This window comes from Labrus mixtus, chromosome 12, assembly GCF_963584025.1.
Source record: "Labrus mixtus chromosome 12, fLabMix1.1, whole genome shotgun sequence".
Taxonomy (NCBI): Eukaryota; Metazoa; Chordata; class Actinopteri; order Labriformes; family Labridae; genus Labrus; species Labrus mixtus.
The window spans coordinates 19,510,241-19,529,151 of record NC_083623.1 but is presented as its reverse complement, the minus strand read 5'-3'; the positions used below and the strand labels follow the sequence as shown (position 1 = coordinate 19,529,151).

Genomic DNA, 18,911 nt, shown 5'->3' with positions numbered 1-18,911 from the left:
ACTTTCATTTGTTTCATCCATAATCATGTTCTGTATGTATGTGTGGGGTTATCTCTAACCAAAAGCCAACCTCCCCCCCCCCCCCCTCTGTACTTGACTGACCTAAGACTCAGGGGGAAACTTTGCTGCGTATAAATCTAACAAAGGCTTGGCTTGAAGGTGTTGATAACATACTGAAACAAAAGAAGAGGTGGAGATGATGCTTAGCTTGGGAGCGGGAGTGAAAGAAACGGACACAAAATTGCAGTGAGGAGGACAGGATGGGCGAGGAGGGAGGAGAGTATAGGTGGAGGAGAGTATATAGAGGAAGGAGGGAGGCGTGGACACGGTGCCTTCTCTAGCGTGGCAGGGAGCCCGGCAGCTTCTCCTCGGCAGCTTCTCCTCGGCTTCACCGTGTCTGTGATTACGCACGCAAGGGGCTGAGGCTGTCAGGCTCCCTGTCATGCCACTGTGCCGACTCCGAGCTTTATCTGAAAAATCCTGGTGATTAATGAAGCCGGCGAGGCGTTCTGTATGAGGTGGACGAGGAATCATCAATCTTAATGAGCTATCCTCCATCCCTATATCAACTTTGGGGGGGATGTAATGCATTGAGCTGCTGGAGAGGCTCCGCTCCTTTAAAATATGATAACGAGGGAGAGAAAGAAGGAGAGCGGGCAGCTTTCCTCCTCAGATTTAAGACATGGTGATGTAACTGTAGTGGGAACTACAGAGACCATCGTCCCAGGCACCCCCATCCTCCTTTGCGCTCGGCTCGCCGCCTCAGTACAGCAAAAATGGCAGACGGTGGCGTTATTTGCGGGTGACCATTCTGAAACTGTCGACGCTCCACTGACGCGTGGAAGCATTTCGGTTTACCTGAATCAACTAATGAGAAAGGAGAAGGTGTTGAACAAACAAAAGACTATATGCAGACACTGCCAGAACCTACACGTCGTGGGAATACGACTAATATGAGAAGCCTTTTGGCAAATCATCACCCCGAAAAAGATTTGAGAAGATGCCTGGGAAAACGCCCAGTCATGAAGTATTACAACAACGGGTATTAATTCTGATTCTGATTCACTTTTAGAATTAAGTTCAGCTACGTCTGCACACTCTCTGCTGTTTGAAAAAGAGATGTTTGAGTCTCTATCATTAAAATGTAGCTCCCAAATGGACTCATGTGCCAAGGTTACCAATAAGCTCTGCTACCGTGTGTATTCATTTGAGAAAGTTAGCTGCACATTGTGAGTCCACATTGAATACATTTCAACCTCATTAATTATTTGCAACATCCGCAGCACTTGTGAATTTCATTTTGGCTTCAACAAGAGCTACCTAGAGCTAAAAATAGAGAAAGCGAAATCACACTCGAAAACTCTGTTTACAGTACACTCAATCCATGCACTTGAGTACGTTTCGTCCTTGTGTGCATACAGTACATGCATCTCTGCCGGTATGAAGGTATGTGAGAGAGAAGACAAACGGACCAGTGAATGACTTTGAGGTTGGAAGGAAGCGTTAAAATGAACGTTTTACACGACAAGAAAGTCGAGGAGCGGCTTCACAGTCTCAGTGCGGCAGCAGGTTGCCCCACAGATCTTACTGTGACCCTTCTATCTAACCAAAGCGAGAACACATTCAGAGACAGCTATTCATCTTCTCCTTTTTAAACACAACACAGCTACCAACAGTCCTCTGTATATATGAATATATAAATAATTTGAGTGGCTGCTTGAGTTTACACCAGTAACCTTTATAAAACAAACAAATGTGGAAATAATTACTTCCATTAAAGATGTGTTCAGCAGTGTTCTGCAGGCTGCTTAAGATGTGCTCGGTAACGTTTGCAGTGAGCTGGCCTGTCCCTAATGAGCTCAGGAGGAGCTTCTCCTGGCTGATATTCATCAAGACAGACATCGATTATAATGACTTGCTCAATAGACACACTCTGCTCTCTGCTCTCTGCATCTCTCTCTCTCTCTGCGACTCTCTCATGTTTATCCTGTCTTTCTTGCTCTAGCCACGCTGTGTCCTATTATTGGGTTTTTATATTCCTTTTCAAACATCATCTGTTATCCCCGAGTTTTACAAAAAAAGTGCTGACAGCTGTGATTGCTCCAGCTCAGGCCACAGATGTGAAGAGATTACAGTATGTAAGAGTTTGAAAGCTCTCCCAAATTCTGCTTACTTCAGCAAAAAAAGATGACAAAAGAAAACTGAGAGGGGAGTGGGAATTAACAATTGGTTAGAAGGTTTTAGAGTTTGATTTGTTCACTTTGACAGGCAGCTGTGATGGAAAAAAACTAAAACCTGTTGTGGATGGAGGAAGCAGGAGGTAGAGTAGGCAGTAACTGAAATATGTCAGCAGGTGATGAGGTCAGAGCTGTCATCAAGCTGCTCCGTGTGAATCTTCACACACACAAACACCACGCTATATAATGAAAACAGAAACACAGACAGAGCCCTAGACAGACACACGCCCACGCAGAGAGGAGCACACAGTTGTTGGTGCAGAGTGAAGACAAATTGCTCCCTTTGAAGGCAAAACAAATCAAACACAGAGTCTGATTTCTGTCACTGTGCTGTTTGGCTTCAATGCTGACATCTGACAAAAACATCCGTGCAGTCACACCCAAGAAGCTGAGCAGGAGTGAAACACACACACACACGCACAATAAGTGTGTGCAGCTGGATTAAGGTAAAAGAGCTCTATCAGCTTCTTATAAATCCAGGCATTTGCCTTAAAAAGCCACAATACCTCATCTGCAAATCAGCACCTGCTAGCATTGATACCAAAGACTGTAGCTTTTTTTCCAGCTAAGAACAGGCTATTCTGTCTAAACTCTTTGTTGTATAATGACTTCAAATCCCTTCAGTGTGACATGACCGGTCTCTGATTATTTAAAAGACCAAAAGAAAAGTCAGCTAATTCTTGATTAGATTGATTCAACTTGAGAATATTTTGGACGTCTTTCAAGATGCTAATTCACAAACAATCCAATCAAAGTATTCCACTTAAGTAAGTGGCACAGTGAGAGTTTGAGCACTTAATTGATTCTCCTTTTGGCTTTCACCCCAGAAGCCCCGACTGGTGTCAGACTGAATGAAGAAGTCATGTGGTGTAAAGTTTTTTTTTTGTCTGCTGTGAGGGGTTTTTAAATGCACTCTTTGGGACAGAGTGAACCCTGTGTAGAAGCTGCCATGTTTAATGACAGATGTGTGTGTAACCCAAAAAACTCTGCCCTTTTTAGTCTTTTATCCTAACTTTACGTTTAGAGGGCTGCAGAAACTCTGAACTCTGACCTGTAGCTGCTTTCTTACCTCTTCAAAATAAAATATATTTATTTTTCTGTGTGTGAGTAGCATTGAAGAGCTTTACATACATGGGTATTTGCATTGCTGAATATTAACACTCCCAAATTGTTTCCCTCCCTGTATCACCTTTCTGTGCGTGGACATCTTTAATGGATTACAGCAATCTATTCAAAACAGGAGCAAAGAAGCTTTCATTTGATAAAACTTGAACAAAACTGAAGCTTGTCTCAATATCCATTTCCAATTCTACCTGCAGTCTAATTTCAGTGTTACACAGGCAGCACAAAGCATAATTGCTTTTCTGCAACCTTTAAGTTTATTTGCACACATTTTTATTGATCAAAATAATCCAGGAAAGAAAACAATCTGAACTGAAATTAAAAGCTTCATTAATTGTGAAAATTGGTCGGGGGATTGCAAACATCTGTTTCTGGCTCACTGCATCATAAACTCCCCAAGGTTAAACCAAACACCAATTTCTACTTGCAGACTAAGACGTGATTTTCAGCTCTGAAGCACCTTCACAAACACACAGTGATTCAACAAGGATTAAATAGATTGAGAGAGAAAAGTGAGGGCAGAGACTGAAAGCTCACACAACACACTTTTAACCACAGCACAACAGTTACAGACGCTACAGGAGTGTCAGATCAGGCCAACATGTTCTTCCTTCCGCCCTACATAAGCAGTATCAGAGAACAGAGGTGGACCCAAAACAACCTCTGAGACCTTGGAGAAGCTTTGAAGTGAATTGGATCTGGTTGTATTTTAACAGCCCCTTGCTTGAGTGTGTGCTCGCTTGTTTACGACTGTTGGCATCTGAAACTGCTCTGGTGCACAGAGAGAAAACAGGAGAGGGGACTATGTCTTTCATTCCAGCACGAGCTCGCATAAAGAGGGGTCACAAGGAACAGAGAGTTCAGGGTACATTGATTTAATACCTAACAGCTCCCTGGTTTGGATTCTCTTCTGAGCCTAGGTTCTCCTCTGAACAGATCTGCTTTGATTCAGCCTTTAAAGGGAGTTGTGAGAGGTTCCATATTTAAAAGAATGTGATTGTAAGAACACATAAAAAAATCCACCTGTGAGGAGAGCATCAGGTGAGCCTATCTGTGCTTACCTTTAGGATGTCCCGGGTCGCTGAACTGGTACTTCCCTATCCCGACTGTCCGCAGCATTTGCAGCCCATTAGTACTGTCATGATTGTCTGCAGCTGAGGGTGGAGCCTGTGCTGCTAGTGCTGCTGCTGCTGCCTGTCCATTGGTCAAAGGTAGGGCAGGGGGCTGGATGAGCCTGGGGTGAGATGGCAAGTGCCCGTTGCCATTCACGGTGTGATGGTTTGGATGCACCTGGTTGGCCCGGGCAGTTAGGATGGACGGTACAACTGTGGGCTGAGCAGAAGGGAAAGGAGACTGACTGGGCATGCTCAGAACCATAGAGGGAGGCTGCTGGGTGGAGTTTGGCGTCAGCTGGAAGTGGGCAGTCATGAGAGGGTGCTGGGGTGGAAAAGGTGTCTGGATGGATGGGGTTACTCCGACGACGGGTGACTGTACGGTCACGTTGTGGCTGAAGGAGGGCGGCTGAGGGAGGGTGTAGGTGTGAGGCAAGAGGCTGGGCTGGCTCACTGCTGCTACTGGTGCAGACCAGGTCGGGCCTACAGAAGAAGAAGAAAAGACAGAGGAGCAAAAGGAGATAAATCATCTGCATCAAAAGCTTTTACAATATAAAAGAGGTGGTTAAGTTCTAGATGGAATTATTGCATTGGAGACTCAAGCAAGTTCAAAACAGATGTTTAAATTAAGACAGAAAATGAAATGAGAAGATAGATTCCAGCTCCCTCTCCACACTACAGCTGTCCGTTTGCTGCTGGGCCTCACGACAAGTTTGTTTTTTATTCAACACTTCTTATCAAACACGAAATACTTGAAGCGATGTACAAACCTCCATCCAATGTCACCTTTCTACAGACCTACATCCAATTTAAACATTATAAAAAGATTAAGAGATTTATCTTTGCTAAAGTTGAACAAATGCTTTTCTGAATATGAACGCATACATGCTGCAGTTGACATTATTATTTGTGCAGGAGTCTGTGTTTACTCAGACACTCTGAGCCAACCATTTCTCTACCCTGAGGTATAAGATGCTGAAGCTGTGCTGGTTAAGACAAAGCTCTATTGGGCCCATGTGCCGCCTCCCTCATCTACTCAGCCTCTCATACTCCCTCATCTCTAGCTCTCCCTGCCAGGGTCCAAGCTCCAAAAATAGCTTGCCAGTCTTCCAAGGGGCAAAAAGCCAAATCACAGCGTGCAAAAAGCTACAAAAGAGAAAGAAAAAGCCCACATTATTTGTGTCACTAGATCTGCTGGTATAATAGTCCAGGCAGAGACGGATGGCAGGGGAGTGAGACAAAAAAGGACAGTGAGAAAAAAAAGGAACAAAAGAATCCTGAGAAGAATCCAGATCTTTTTTTAATCACTTGTCATTGAGCTGTCTGTACCCACTCTGTTATATGTGCTTGTCCTTCACGTTTTCTCTTTTTGCAGAAAAGCCGACTTAAGAGTTCAGTTTGCAGAACTTCTCTTCTCCTGCTGTCAGAGAGGCACAACAAACTATAGATTGCAGGAAAGCAACCGGGGCAGATAACCTGGATCCTTACTTTTTAAAGCTCTGTGCCCTATTGACTTCTGAACAAATTACACGTGTATTTAATCTGTGTATTGGTACTGGGGTTTACCCTCAGATCTGGAAGAGCGCGCATGTAGTCCCACTATATAAAGGTAGTGATAAAACTGATGCGAACAACTATCGACCTATTTTTCCTGTTATGTCTTGCCGATTTCAGGAATCAATAGCTAATAATCAGATTAAATTTTTCCTCTCCAACAATCATGTCTTAAATCAGCATCAATCTGAGAACTGGGTACAGAGTTAATCATAGCACTGTCACTGCGATTACCACTATTAGAAATGACATAATGTCTGCTCTTGACAAATAGAAATATTGTGCTGTGCGGTTCGTAGATTTAATTTACATAATTTGTCATACTGTTGAGCACACTTTGGTCCTTCTGAGGCCAAGTAAGGTTGGTTTTGATTCAGTATCATGGGAGTGGTTCCAGGACTACCTGTCACAGAGACACCAGTGTGTGGTTTTAGATAATAATAGTTCTGTGTTTCTGCCATTGTCAAACGGGGTTCCACAAGGTTCAATATGGGGTCCTATTTTATTTACAATTTACGTTAACAATATTACTTTACATTACCATCATTGGTAAATTATTTTGGTAAAAAAATGACTTCCTTGTAAAACCAGTCTCGTAGTCAACATTCAACACGTTCTAGTAAATGGCTGAAATGTGAAGTTCCAGGGGCAAACACATATTTGGTAAACTGCTAGCGTCTCTGCTGCATTCACATGAAACACTTCGCAACAGCCCTTCAAACTTCACGACTTGTTCCTGTGGGTCACTTCAAAACTATGATTTTAAACAACTCTGTCTTTAAGTTGAACTGTTTTTAATTGTCTTGTTGCCATTATTTGTATTTATTGTTTGTGCATATGAACTCTGTTTTGTTGTACTCTCGACATCATCAAAATTGAGAGCATGCCTTCAATGATTCTTGAGATTAAAATAAAGGTTGAATGAATGCATATAGAGTTTATAAGGAATTCATTTCATTGTCATGACAACATTTGAAATGAGAGTTGAAATTAAACATATATCTGCATTAACATAATATGTATTTAAATATTGTGTCTGCCATCTTGTTTCTCAGAAATAAGATTTTCAAAAGTGCCACATTCCCTTTTACAAAACTCTACTTGTTTCAAATAATTTGTTTCCATTTGGCTAAGCTCTTAAGCCTGGCATCAAACACAAGTCATTTTCAAAAGATAAACTTTGGTTGAAACAAAGTTATTTTTCAAAGACAAACTTTCTTGAAAGTACTCAACAGTGAAGTTTCTGTTGAAAGAAAGTGTTGATTAATTCTGGCACAGTAAGCCGAGAACCTTCTGGAAACACAGTTCAGTGAAGTGTGGACATGAGCTACTTCATTGCAAATGCAAGTCACAGTTTGGAATAACGCATACACGCAAATCAATTTTCAACACTATGCTGGGATTCTGAGTGTCATATGTGCCAGTGTGCTTGGATGGTGGCATCACACTCTCCCAACACTGCACTCTGAGCTGCAGGATGGGGAGTAAGAGGATGGGAGAAGGAAGTGAAGCCTTAAGCCTGATTTATACTTCTCTTTCAAATCGCTGTAGCACGCAATAGATACGCCTACGCAGAAGCCTATATACTGTACATAGCCTGACATGCACCTCCTCAAAAATATAACTACTTGTCTAAACAACACGAGATAACAAGCCCAATTATGACAAGAAGAGAAATATATGTTCTTTGTATCAAGAACCTCTGTGTGTCAATATTCATCTTCTCCAATTCCAACATAATATCCTCGATTTCAGTCACAACAGTTTCCTGTACACAAACAGGCAGATAATGTGGCGGAAACAGAAACTGCTGATAAAACTAATATAGAAATCGTACTGCCAGCTAGTGTTTGTATGCGAAGAATTGCAGAGCTACGTAAACACTCACAAGAATGCAGTGCTTGCAACAGGGTAGGTTACTACGGCGTAGATTTCGTTGCAGAAGTATGAACAAGGCTTTACACACAATAATTAAAACTCTGGGGCTTATTTTCCAATTCAGCCAGACACTCAATAAACAGCAGGAGACTGTGGACACTCAGCAGGTGGGAGTAAAATCACAAGTCAAAACTAAAAACCCTATAGTAACGGCATCCTTCCATCATAAAATCACAAATATTTCTCCTGGTAACTTTTTAAATATCTATACGGAAACCGCCCCATATGTTCCAGTGCGCTTATTTGTAAAAGATGTATTTTGGGCTTTTTATGCCTTTATTTGAAAGACAGGACAGTGGATCGAGTCTGAAATCAGGGAGAGAGAGAGTGGGGAATGACATGTGGGAAAGGAGCCACGGGGCGGACTAGAACCTAGGCCGCCCACTTTGAGGACAATAGCCTCTGTACACGGGCTGTACGAAACAAACCACCAGGCCACCAGCGCCCCCAGTGGTGTGAATTATAATTAAGATTTCAGTTGAACAGGAAGCAGCGGGAACTCAAAACGTTGTTTTGAACATGATGTTTTGCTAATAGAGTAGCAGCTGTCTGCAGTCTTGATTTATTGAGCAGGAGTTTCAGCTGGCACAAGCTGTGTGTCAGTATTATTCTTAAATAAGACACGTTTGTGATGAACAGGAGGCAGAGATCAGCAGAGCAATGGAGGGAAATTAACTGCTGTAGCGCAGAGCCATTCTGGGTGAGTTCATTAAAATGAGGAAAAAAAACTACGACATTGGCTGAACTCCTCAGTGTGCCGCAGAGACAATTTTGCTCTTTTGAAAGGGGCATGAACAGAATGATGTTGATATCGAAATTAGACCTGTTGGAGGTTAGTTTAAGGACTACCAGAGTTTGAAAGATAGGTTTAATTCAGCTCCAGTTAGTGACAAAAACAATAAAGACTAAGTGGGGACTAAATTGCTCGTGAAAGGGGCATTTGGAATGATATATTACTTGCTTATTTAAAGTTTTGATGTGTCAGTGTTTCCCCTAGGTTTACAGCGTTGGGGGGGTGGGGACAAGCCGACATGCCGACACGAAGACATAAACACTTGAAGGAATCTTGGTGTTCATGTGTTACTTTTAATGACAGCTGTCCTTTTCTATCGGAAAGGTATCCTTAAATGACTTCTTTTCCTGATTTCCGACTCTATCCACTATCTTATCCCTACAATAAAGGCACAAAAAGCCCAAAAATAAATCTTAAAAAATTGGGGCCGCCCCCCCAATATAATGGTAGGGGAAACACTGTGTGTTAATGACCTTTCTGTAATTTTCTGCATAATTTATCTTATTTATTTAAAGATGCTGTTTGTAGATTTTAATTATGCATGGTTGTGTATATACAGTATGCATGTTGTGAAGGAAAGTATGTATTTTATGTAGGCCAAGTCAGCCAAGACGCCCCATTAGCATTTGATATTAGTTTTACCGGTCAGCGCTGCCTGGAGTGTGTGTTTGAATGTGTGTGTTGTGTACATTGATCTGCTGTGTGCAGGCATAGCGATGATGTAAAATTTACATCACTGTAAACTCGCATCAGGAGGAATACGTGAATGTGTCTGTCAGTGTATACATGTGTGTGTATGTAAATGCTGTGTGTGTGTGTGTGTGTGTGTGTGTGTGTGTGTGTGTGTGTGTGTGTGTGTGTGTGTGTGTGTGTAAGATTCATTACCGCTGGGCTCGCTGTCTCGATGCTGCTTGGCAGGCGGCTCATCTGTATCCCAAGGTGTGAGCTGGTTAATGGGCGTCTGTCCCCACCTCACTCCTGGAGCAAGCAGCAATCCTGGACTCTGATTTTCCCCGGGAGACACACCTGAGACCTGCAGGGCATAACATAAAAAAAAAAATCACTGATTACAGATTGTTCAGGCAAGTGTAAAAACATTCTGAACAAGAGTACAACAAAGAGAATAAATCAGGGGGTTGGCAACCCGTGACTCAGGAGCCACATGTGCCTCTTCTGCTTCTCCCTTTTTTTCATTTTATTTTTCATTTAATAAAGTTGTTTCAAAGTTTTTTTTACATAACTATAAAAACATGCAGCTTTTTCATTGAGTAACTTCTATTATTATTGTTTCGGCTGTATGTTGTTCCCTGTGTGTTTACATTCTTTCTCAACTTAAATGTGCGCCACATCCTGCGTCTACGTTGCGGACGAAAGCGTTACATAGTAAAACACTGACTACACATTTAAATCTATCAGTAATGTTGATAGAGTAACACAGTTTCATGACCTTCATTGTAAGATTCAAATATGTTTTGCAGCTCCACCCCTTTTTTTCTTGGGAGGTTAGGAATGTACGATTTTGACCAAAATGATGATCAAGAATATTTGTATCATAATCAGTATCATAATAATTTTTTCATGTAAGGGACAACTATTAGATAAAACACATTTATCTTGCCACTCATCTATATTAAAAAATCTGCCCTGGCATTTTGGACCACATCGGTACCTTACAATTGGCCAAACATGACCCAGCAGCTTCCCCCCTACGTATATAAAACGTAAGTAATCGGCGTCAATCGTGTTTCTTTCATTGTGGGAAGGCCAAAATCCTGTTCATGATTAATATTCAATGAATTTAGCAGCTTTAGAGGAGATGAGAGCAAAAATGGCTATTTTGAAAGAAAGGGTTGTGACCCCTGGAGTAATTTGCAGGGCTAAGAGAATTGAAAAATATGATTTCAAAATAGAAAATGAAAGCTATGTGACAATGTGTACGTGGAGGTAAAGCCAATGTGACTTTGTTAAACCTTTGCACCACATCTAATATTTTACTCTGCAGGGTGGTATGAAGTGATACCAGGAGAGCCGAGGCTGATGAAAAAAGAGGTCAGGGGGACAAGGTCACCATTGGACCTTTGAGCAATATACTCCTCTCCCTCTTCTCAGTTTGGACACTTTAGTCTAACAAGCCTCGGCCTGCCTCCAAAGATCATAAGTATAGACCTGTTCACCAGGCTCCTCCTGGTTTATCCCTCAGTTGTTCCATTATCCTCCCTGACCTGAGCTCCCATCATGAATCACAACAACTGTGTCGACATAACACAACAGGGTGCTGGCTCAACGCAAGAGGATAAAAATACAACTTGGCTTATTCACATTGAATGAACATGCAGATTTACATATTGGATTTATCACATTTCAGGAAGTCAGCGTCCCTGCTTTCTCATGGATGAATCACAGCTTTACAGAGTCTTCAACACTAACACACCTTACATGGTATTTAGTTTGCAATAATAATTTTCTGTTAATTTACTTCTTTTGATCTTTAGATTGCTTCATGCTGATATTACTGCAGCACAACGTCTGCTCTGTGATAAACAACTTCTCACTCACAGACATGTTCACTGAGTGTCACTTACTTGATAAATCCATACTGAAAGTTATCTGACAGTTTGTAAGCGCTATGGGGCAAAATAAAAAATAAAAAACAGTGAAGGGAAACATCCCAAGGCAAAGTAGTGATGGAGTGAGAGAGTGAAGCTGGGTGGAGGGGCGAGACAGGCTGTCAGCTCTTTTAGTCCAGCTCCAGCTGTTGACTGTCAACAAGAGAAAAGTCCTCAGAGCTCAATTCCACCTGAGAGGACTGGAGACTCTGGGAGAAAACATTCAGAGCGTTGTTAAGGTGAGGCTTTTTTATAGCCCGCCATTTGTTTTAAGGAGCGTTTTCCCACCTCAGCTCTGTGAGCTTTACTGTATTCCTCTCCAGCCATGCTTCACCTTCTCCTCTGTACAGACAACTCCTCATCAACTCACAGCTATGTAATAAAATTAGTACTCCCATCATTTAACCGAAACAGAGACAGAAATGGGAAAAATCTATTTTTCTGAACGCAATCCATCTGTTAAGGCTATTACTCAGCTCACACTGACAGCACATCAGCAAGGCTAAGGAACAGTCCTGACAAAAAATGATCAATGTAAGGCAGAAAATACATACATAGATACATATACAGTGGAAACACAAGTGTGTATGCACATACACACAGCAGCCAGGAGATATGAGACAGGATGCTTATTAAGATGTCAAACTTGCTGCATGTAGGCAGGAAGGTGTTTCAGGTTCTGGGACAGCGCCTGACATTTTCTCCCCCATTTTACTTGCTCTGCTCATTTCCAGCTCCCTCCTAACAGGTCGCAACATTATCACAAGGCAGCAGATGGTTTCCCTGACTCGACAAAAACGGAGCTGAAGAAGAGGAGTGGAGCCAGAGAAATGATTTCTGAGCAGAGCCTAATGAATTTTGTTGTCAAGCTGGCTGGGGAAAGGGTTTTTTTTTTTTTTTGCACTGAAAGCAACGGCCGTGTATATGAACCTTATAGGGGTTTGTCTGGCACCCACACACAGGCCACACTCACACACAAAGATGCAATATTGTTTGAGGAAACATGCAAACCTTAATCTGCAAATTTGTTCACTAAGGAGTCATTCGTCTTTGTCAGATGGACGTTATCCATTCTTCTAGTATTTCATTAACTGCAGGTAGGAAATGCCTGATACTTGTTCCCATGCATAATCAGAATCAGAAATACTTTATTAATCCCTGAGGGAAATTTGGTCATTGTAGTTGCTCTTACAGACAATATAGCAGTAGAAATATATTCAGTAGAAATAACTACAAAATATGAATGATATAGGAATGTAAGTCAGATATAAAGCAATAAGTACTAGAAATAGTTACAAGAATAGAAGTAAAAATAAGAAGACAGCTAAGTACCAAGTGCATCTTAATAAGAAATGAGCTTGTGCTGTACAAAAGCGCAGAGAGTGAGGACAATACGGAATTGTATTTTTTCCCCCAACAACTCTATTGCTAATTCTATTCCAGTTTTCCTTCCTAATGCTAGGTCTGATATCTAGACTTGAGTCAGAGCTGTTATCAAATACCTCTTTGCAATATAACAATACATTTATAAGAACAAAAACATTGATTGCTGACATTAAGCTTTAAGTTAAAGCTTAATGTCAGCAATCAATGTTTTTGTTCGGCCTCCTATAGCACCACGCTAGGCCTGTATGATTTGGCCAAATTGATAATTATTTTGATCAATATTGAAAATTCTGTTATTAATCACGATTAATTTATCATTTTTGTTTTTAATGTTTATTTTAAGAATATAAATATCCTGGTATTACTCATCTATTACCAGGGACCACAAATGTGCACTGATCATTTTGGCGCACACTGGCCTGCTTATAATTGAACATGACCCAGCAGCAGCCCAGCCATAAAAATGTATAGCAGTAAAACGTATCAACCACATTAATGCATCAGTATATGCAATACTGTGTACTATTATATACATATATTTTAATACAGATATACATCTAATAATATGAAAACACATATTGGTGCAGCAGTGAAATGCAAGGCATTTACTTTTAGAGGAGTATTTTCACATGTAGTATAGATAAGTAAATTAACTGAACCTGAATACACTTTGTCACAATACAGTTACAGATATGACCTATCATTCGTCTTCTAGCCTTCATCTTTAAAACATAAAGACCTATGTTCACTGTTGGCTCATTAACGCTGCAGCTTATTACTCCGTGAGTTATGAACACCACGCCTTGTCAAACACACGGATCACCTGCTGTCTTCCTAGAATTGCAAGTGAGGATTTTTAAAGCAGTATACAGCCAAAGAGGCAGGACGAGGGAAGCTGTGTGTGTGAGTGTGTGTGTGTGTGTGTGTGTGTGTATGTGTGTGTGTGTGCGCTTGAGTTGAAAACAAGTGAAGGGAGGATTAAAGTCATTTGTGATTACATACTAATACAAGTTGGAGGATATACATAGATAACATTGCCAGGAAGTGATATCATGTAAAAGAAAAAAATATAAGGATTTGGTTTAATACCTTACAGTTTGTCAAACATTAGACATCAAATTGAAGTATGGTTGTCCATTGATACACAAACATATCCAGTAACACACACATGCAAGTACTCCACAGCTACACACAACTCCCCTCCTCTCAAAACCTCTGAGCGTTTCAGAAATGTCAGACTCAGTGTATTGAAGAGAGGGACACTAAATCAACATGCAACAGGATTAAATATAAACTCGTCCTTCTGTGTTCTGTTTAATGGAGAGACAGCAGTTTTATTTTGGCCGATGAATCAGCTATTTCCTCAGACATGGCAAACACTGACATCTGTCCACAACATCCACATCTAAATAGAACAGAACCGGTTTGTTCACTGCTTTGTCTTTGCTTTTTTGTTTGAGCCAGCCAGCCCTCGTCTCTGTATTGAACCAGTAACACCATATAATAAAGCCCCGTTTCCATAAAGTGGTCTGGTTTGGTTCAGTACAGTTTGGTACAGTAATCCCTGATCTTGCTTGCGTTTCCACAGCCTCCACAGTAAATAAAAATCAATGATTCCTAGGAAGGTCTGCATCTCCGAGGCAAAAAAACAAAAACCGGCCTTGAAATGACTCTCTCCAAATCCGCAGGATATTTAAACATAGTGTGTTTTGTGTTTCTCCTTTATTACCACTGACACACGGGAAGTGAAGATTATTCAACAGACAGCAATGTGTCTAGCTCCAACCTTTAGGTTTGGATCAGTACGATTGGCACCCGAACAGAAAGGTACCAAAAAAGTAGGACTGTACTGATCAGTCATTTTGGTACCCTTCCCAAATTTTGACAGAGGAAACGCCAATAAATGTGGACCGTACCGAACCAGATTGAACCGGACTGCTTGGTGGAAACGGGGCAGAGGAGGACACAGAGACTCTGCAGATACCTACAATCTGCATAAGCTCTTTGTAGCTTTTGGTAGTTATGTTATGGACCAGTGCTCACTTCATAAGCCTCAACAATTTTTCCATCCGTTATTTTCCCCGATAAATTACTTTACTGCTCGACTTGGGGAGAAATAGCAAGAGTAAGGTGAGCATGTCTATAACCCCCAGCTCTCAGAGGTAAACACTATTACAGCACCCACTGATCAAATCAATAATTTAATAACAAGTCTGGGTGAAATAAGAGGTGTACTGTTGTGAGAATAAAATAGGGGGATTGAGGGAAAGCTTAAGACTTAAAAGGAAGAAATTCCCTTGTACAAACACACTGAGCAGGTCAGTAACAACAGCACGGGGAAAAGCTAATCTCAAAAAATGTCATTAGCACAACTGCAGGACACAATGAGATAGCAGTGTGCAGGGTGCAGGTCAGTGCTACACAGGTTGATTGTGTTCTACCTTTTAAGGTTCAGTGTATCCCTTTACAGCAAAGAGGAAAATAACAGACAGCAGGTGAGGAGGAGGTTTACTGCTGTGTGATCTCACTCAGCAGGTGATCAGGCCTGTTAATGTGCAGTTTTGAGTCCTGATAGGTTGATGACTTCATCTATCCCAAAACTGATGGAGCAGGGTTTCTGGTGGTCTGGTGTTGGAGCTGCCATTAGAGTTAAATTGAAAAGCATCTAAGAGAGAAAAACTCACCTCCATTATCAGCTGCCATCTCAGCAGTCACTGCTGTGCTATAATGTGTACCAATGTAGAACAAAAATCACATTGTAATTCCATGCTAAAGAAAACAAGGTGTGCAAGCAAGAAAATGGGATCCAACTTAGAAAAAAAATAGCTTTTCCTCCTTTTAGCCAGATACGGATAGTTACAGAGAATAAAACTGAATTGTGGACGGCGATGGAAATAATGGCTTACCTCCGAGAAAAGTAACAAAAAAGGATGGCAGCAAAGTCAAAGATTGAGTATCAGAGTTTGACAAACCCATCCATCACATCGCCTTGTTTCATTGCCTTCGATGGATCATTTATCTTTCCCTCCTCTTGCTCTGCCAAAAGCTCAAACCTAATGTGCTCTTAAACTGACCATGGAGTGCCAACGAGAGTACAAAGCGAATTTTCTCCCCCAACATTATTCACTTACTGTATAAAGGTAACTCTTCTCCATGACAACACGCTGACACCTAAATGTGAAGTGGATTTGTTCTGGACTTCGGTCATAATGGTGCTGAATGCTGGAGCCGGACCGTGCAGGCGGCTGTGTCCAATCTATTAGACTGGGAAATAGCAGAGCATCACAACGGTAAACAAAGAGGCTACTGCGCCATTTTTGGCAGCCATCTTAAAGAGGAGTGGTGCTACAAGATGCCGAACCGCGTGGTGTCATTGACACGGAAGGTGTGTATTGAGTATGACGGCTGAATACTCAAAAGACAGGGAGGAACTGAAATAATATCTTACTTCTCAATATTTTATGAGAAAGGATCAAATGTGTAGCACTTAAAGATCAGAGTTGAAATAGTGATGGGGCATTTCCACTGCAAGTTGTAAAATGTGGACTTTCCTGAGCGTTAAAAGGCAAATGTCGTGTGGCGTTTAAAGACCGTAGTGTGAATTTTGTTCTCAACTGACAGGTGGATGACTATTGATAAAAGTTTGCAGCACAGTTCTTATCTAATCCCTCAGTTACCAAGGACTGCATAATATAATCCTTCACCTTGTTTCTTCTCCTTAATATTGTGATCATTTATTTAGGATTGAAATATATGTATGGTATTTCAGTTTATTTATTTTTTATGAGTCAACTGCAGCTTCGTTTTCAACACCTGCTCTTTTCTTAATGAGATAAAGCAGTGTTGAAACTAGGGCCGGGCACGTTAACGCGTTATTTTCGCGTTAACTCATTAATTCATTATCGCCGACAATTATTTCATCTCGCATTAACGCAGTTTTTATTATTTATTTTCTTATTGTAAAAGTCTGTTGCTCACTGGCTTTTATTTGATAAAATTCCATCGTGAGCGAGCCTCGTATGTTGCTTACTGCTGCGGCGCTCACAGGAAAGAGGAAACAGTGTTGCCAACTTGCCGACTTTCTCACTAAATCTGGCGACTTTCCAAACCCCCTTGGCGACTTTTTTTGTCAACAGCTACTAGCGACTTTTTCTGGTGTTATCGGAGACTTTTTTGGTGTAAGAAACTGACGTGAAAGCACGCATTGCTCTGCAGCGAGTGTTGCCGTGAGCCCCTCCCCCTTCCAAAAGCTCTCACAGGCTGTCAGTCAGAGAGCAGAGAGGAGACCCACAACACTCTGTGTCCAGACTGCAACGAATGCAATAAGCTTTAGTTTTGTATTTATTTGCTTTGATTACATTGTTTAAGTTGAGAAGTACATTTACAATAAAAGTGCGCTATACACTACTTTTGAATTAATTATTGGATTTTGCGTATAACAATGCGATTAATCGTGATTAATCACAGGAACTCATGCGATTAAAACTTTTAATCGTTGCCCAGCCCTAGTTGAAACATGTCGTATCCAGAGTCCACGTCTGCATCCAGGCAATGCCACTGTGAAAAATGTGAGCCATTACTCTTTGTTCACTGTTCAGGACTGACAGTTTCATTCAAAATTGAAATTCCAAACAAAAAGAATCCTTCGAGGCATCAACAGTTAGCATTGAGCCTGGTAGCACAACAAACAACCGTAATGAAAAGCCACAATACCAGGGCCTGGTGTGTATATACGCTATCAATGCACCACGGAAAGGCCAATGGATCCCGGACTCTATGATATCAAGAGCCGGGCCAAACAACTGAAGGGGAACAGACTTCACTTCCACTGACATTCCAGCTAAGACGCTCCGACAGCTCGGCAGGCTCCTGGCTCGACGCACACACGTTTGAGGAAAGAGAGGCGTGATCGCAGGGGCGAGGCTGACAAGCTTCAGTGGAGATGCAGAGCTGGAGACCCAGCCTAATATCCCATGAGTGCTGGAAGGTTGCAGCCTCATCCTCCAAAACCACCATAGCAACCCCCCCCCACCCCTTTTTTTTAAGTCTTCTTTTCTCTTGATAGAAAGTGTGAGTGGCTGGGAGCTACAGCACAGAAAATGCTTTATATGTGGGACTAAGCAGTGAGGAGGACTTGTACTTCAACATGTGGGCTGTGCGGCCCTCTATGTATCATGGCAACACCTCCCAGAGGAGCGTGTTGGCAGCCTTGCTGGCCACCGTTGGCTCTAGCTGGGCGAGTGAGAGACAAGAGGTCTCCAACAGGCCATGACTCTCTCTGACATATCCGCATTCTGTATCAGAAGCAGCCGCAGGAACCCAGAGACAACTTTATGGCTTTTTTTGGAGTTCAAAAAAAAAGAAGAAATATTACAAAATGTGTCTTTGTTTACAAGAGCAGCAATAAATGGGTGCTTACTGGGCTAACAGCCAGTTAGTGTAAAAGACTAACATGAATTTAAAGTGATATTTCAGTTAAATAGAAATAAGATCTACTTGCCAAGAATGCAGTGTGGGGAATATTACAATTAACATTGCAGACAATCTGGAAGGTATATACTGGAATGTTTTGTCAGAGAAAGAAGCAAACAACCATATGGCAGAGCTGAGTTGGGAAAAACACAGAGGATGCTTATTGCACAGACTTATAAAGAGCTTCAAGTTCACAACTGTCACACTGTTTGTAAAAATAAAAATGTAGCTCCATGTTCATGTCCTTACAGACACAAGCAAGGAGATCCAATCTGTTGACAGAGAATGTACAGCATGTGAATGAGCTGCACTTCTGTAGAAGCTGAAATATTTTACTGTAGAATAAATCGTTTTCCTCTTTTCACGGTCAAGGACAAAAAATAAAGTCGCTCAACTGAGATTTTTCATTTGCTTGACCATAACTCCACACACCTACATTTCTTACAACTCCCACCCTCTTAAGCAGCTGCTGTTTCCAGTTTGTTTGGCCATAAGTTAGTGTGAGAAGTTAAACTGAAAATAGAGATTAAAAAAAAAAAAAACAATCAACAATATTTGCTGCAAATGTGCAAAGCTGCATCATTAAAGCACAACAAGCAGATTCATCACTTACACTCAAACGAACTCGGCAAACAAATGGCAGCTTCATTTCAATGTCCAGAGAGCCCTTTTTTAATATCAGCTTCTAAAA

General features: G+C 41.4%; 1 protein-coding gene across 2 annotated transcripts in view; it reads right to left on the bottom strand.

The window, feature by feature from the left end:
* LOC132985210 (kelch-like protein 29) overlaps window positions 1-18,911 on the bottom strand; it is a 139,939-nt gene that overhangs the window by 63,530 nt on the left and 57,498 nt on the right. For both annotated transcript variants that reach the window (XM_061052462.1, XM_061052461.1), the window contains exons 4-5: window positions 9,642-9,789; window positions 4,421-4,954 (exon numbers count right to left, since the gene is read on the bottom strand). In XM_061052462.1, coding sequence (XP_060908445.1) covers window positions 4,421-4,954; window positions 9,642-9,789 — 682 coding nt within the window. The remainder of the gene's footprint in view (window positions 1-4,420; window positions 4,955-9,641; window positions 9,790-18,911) is intronic.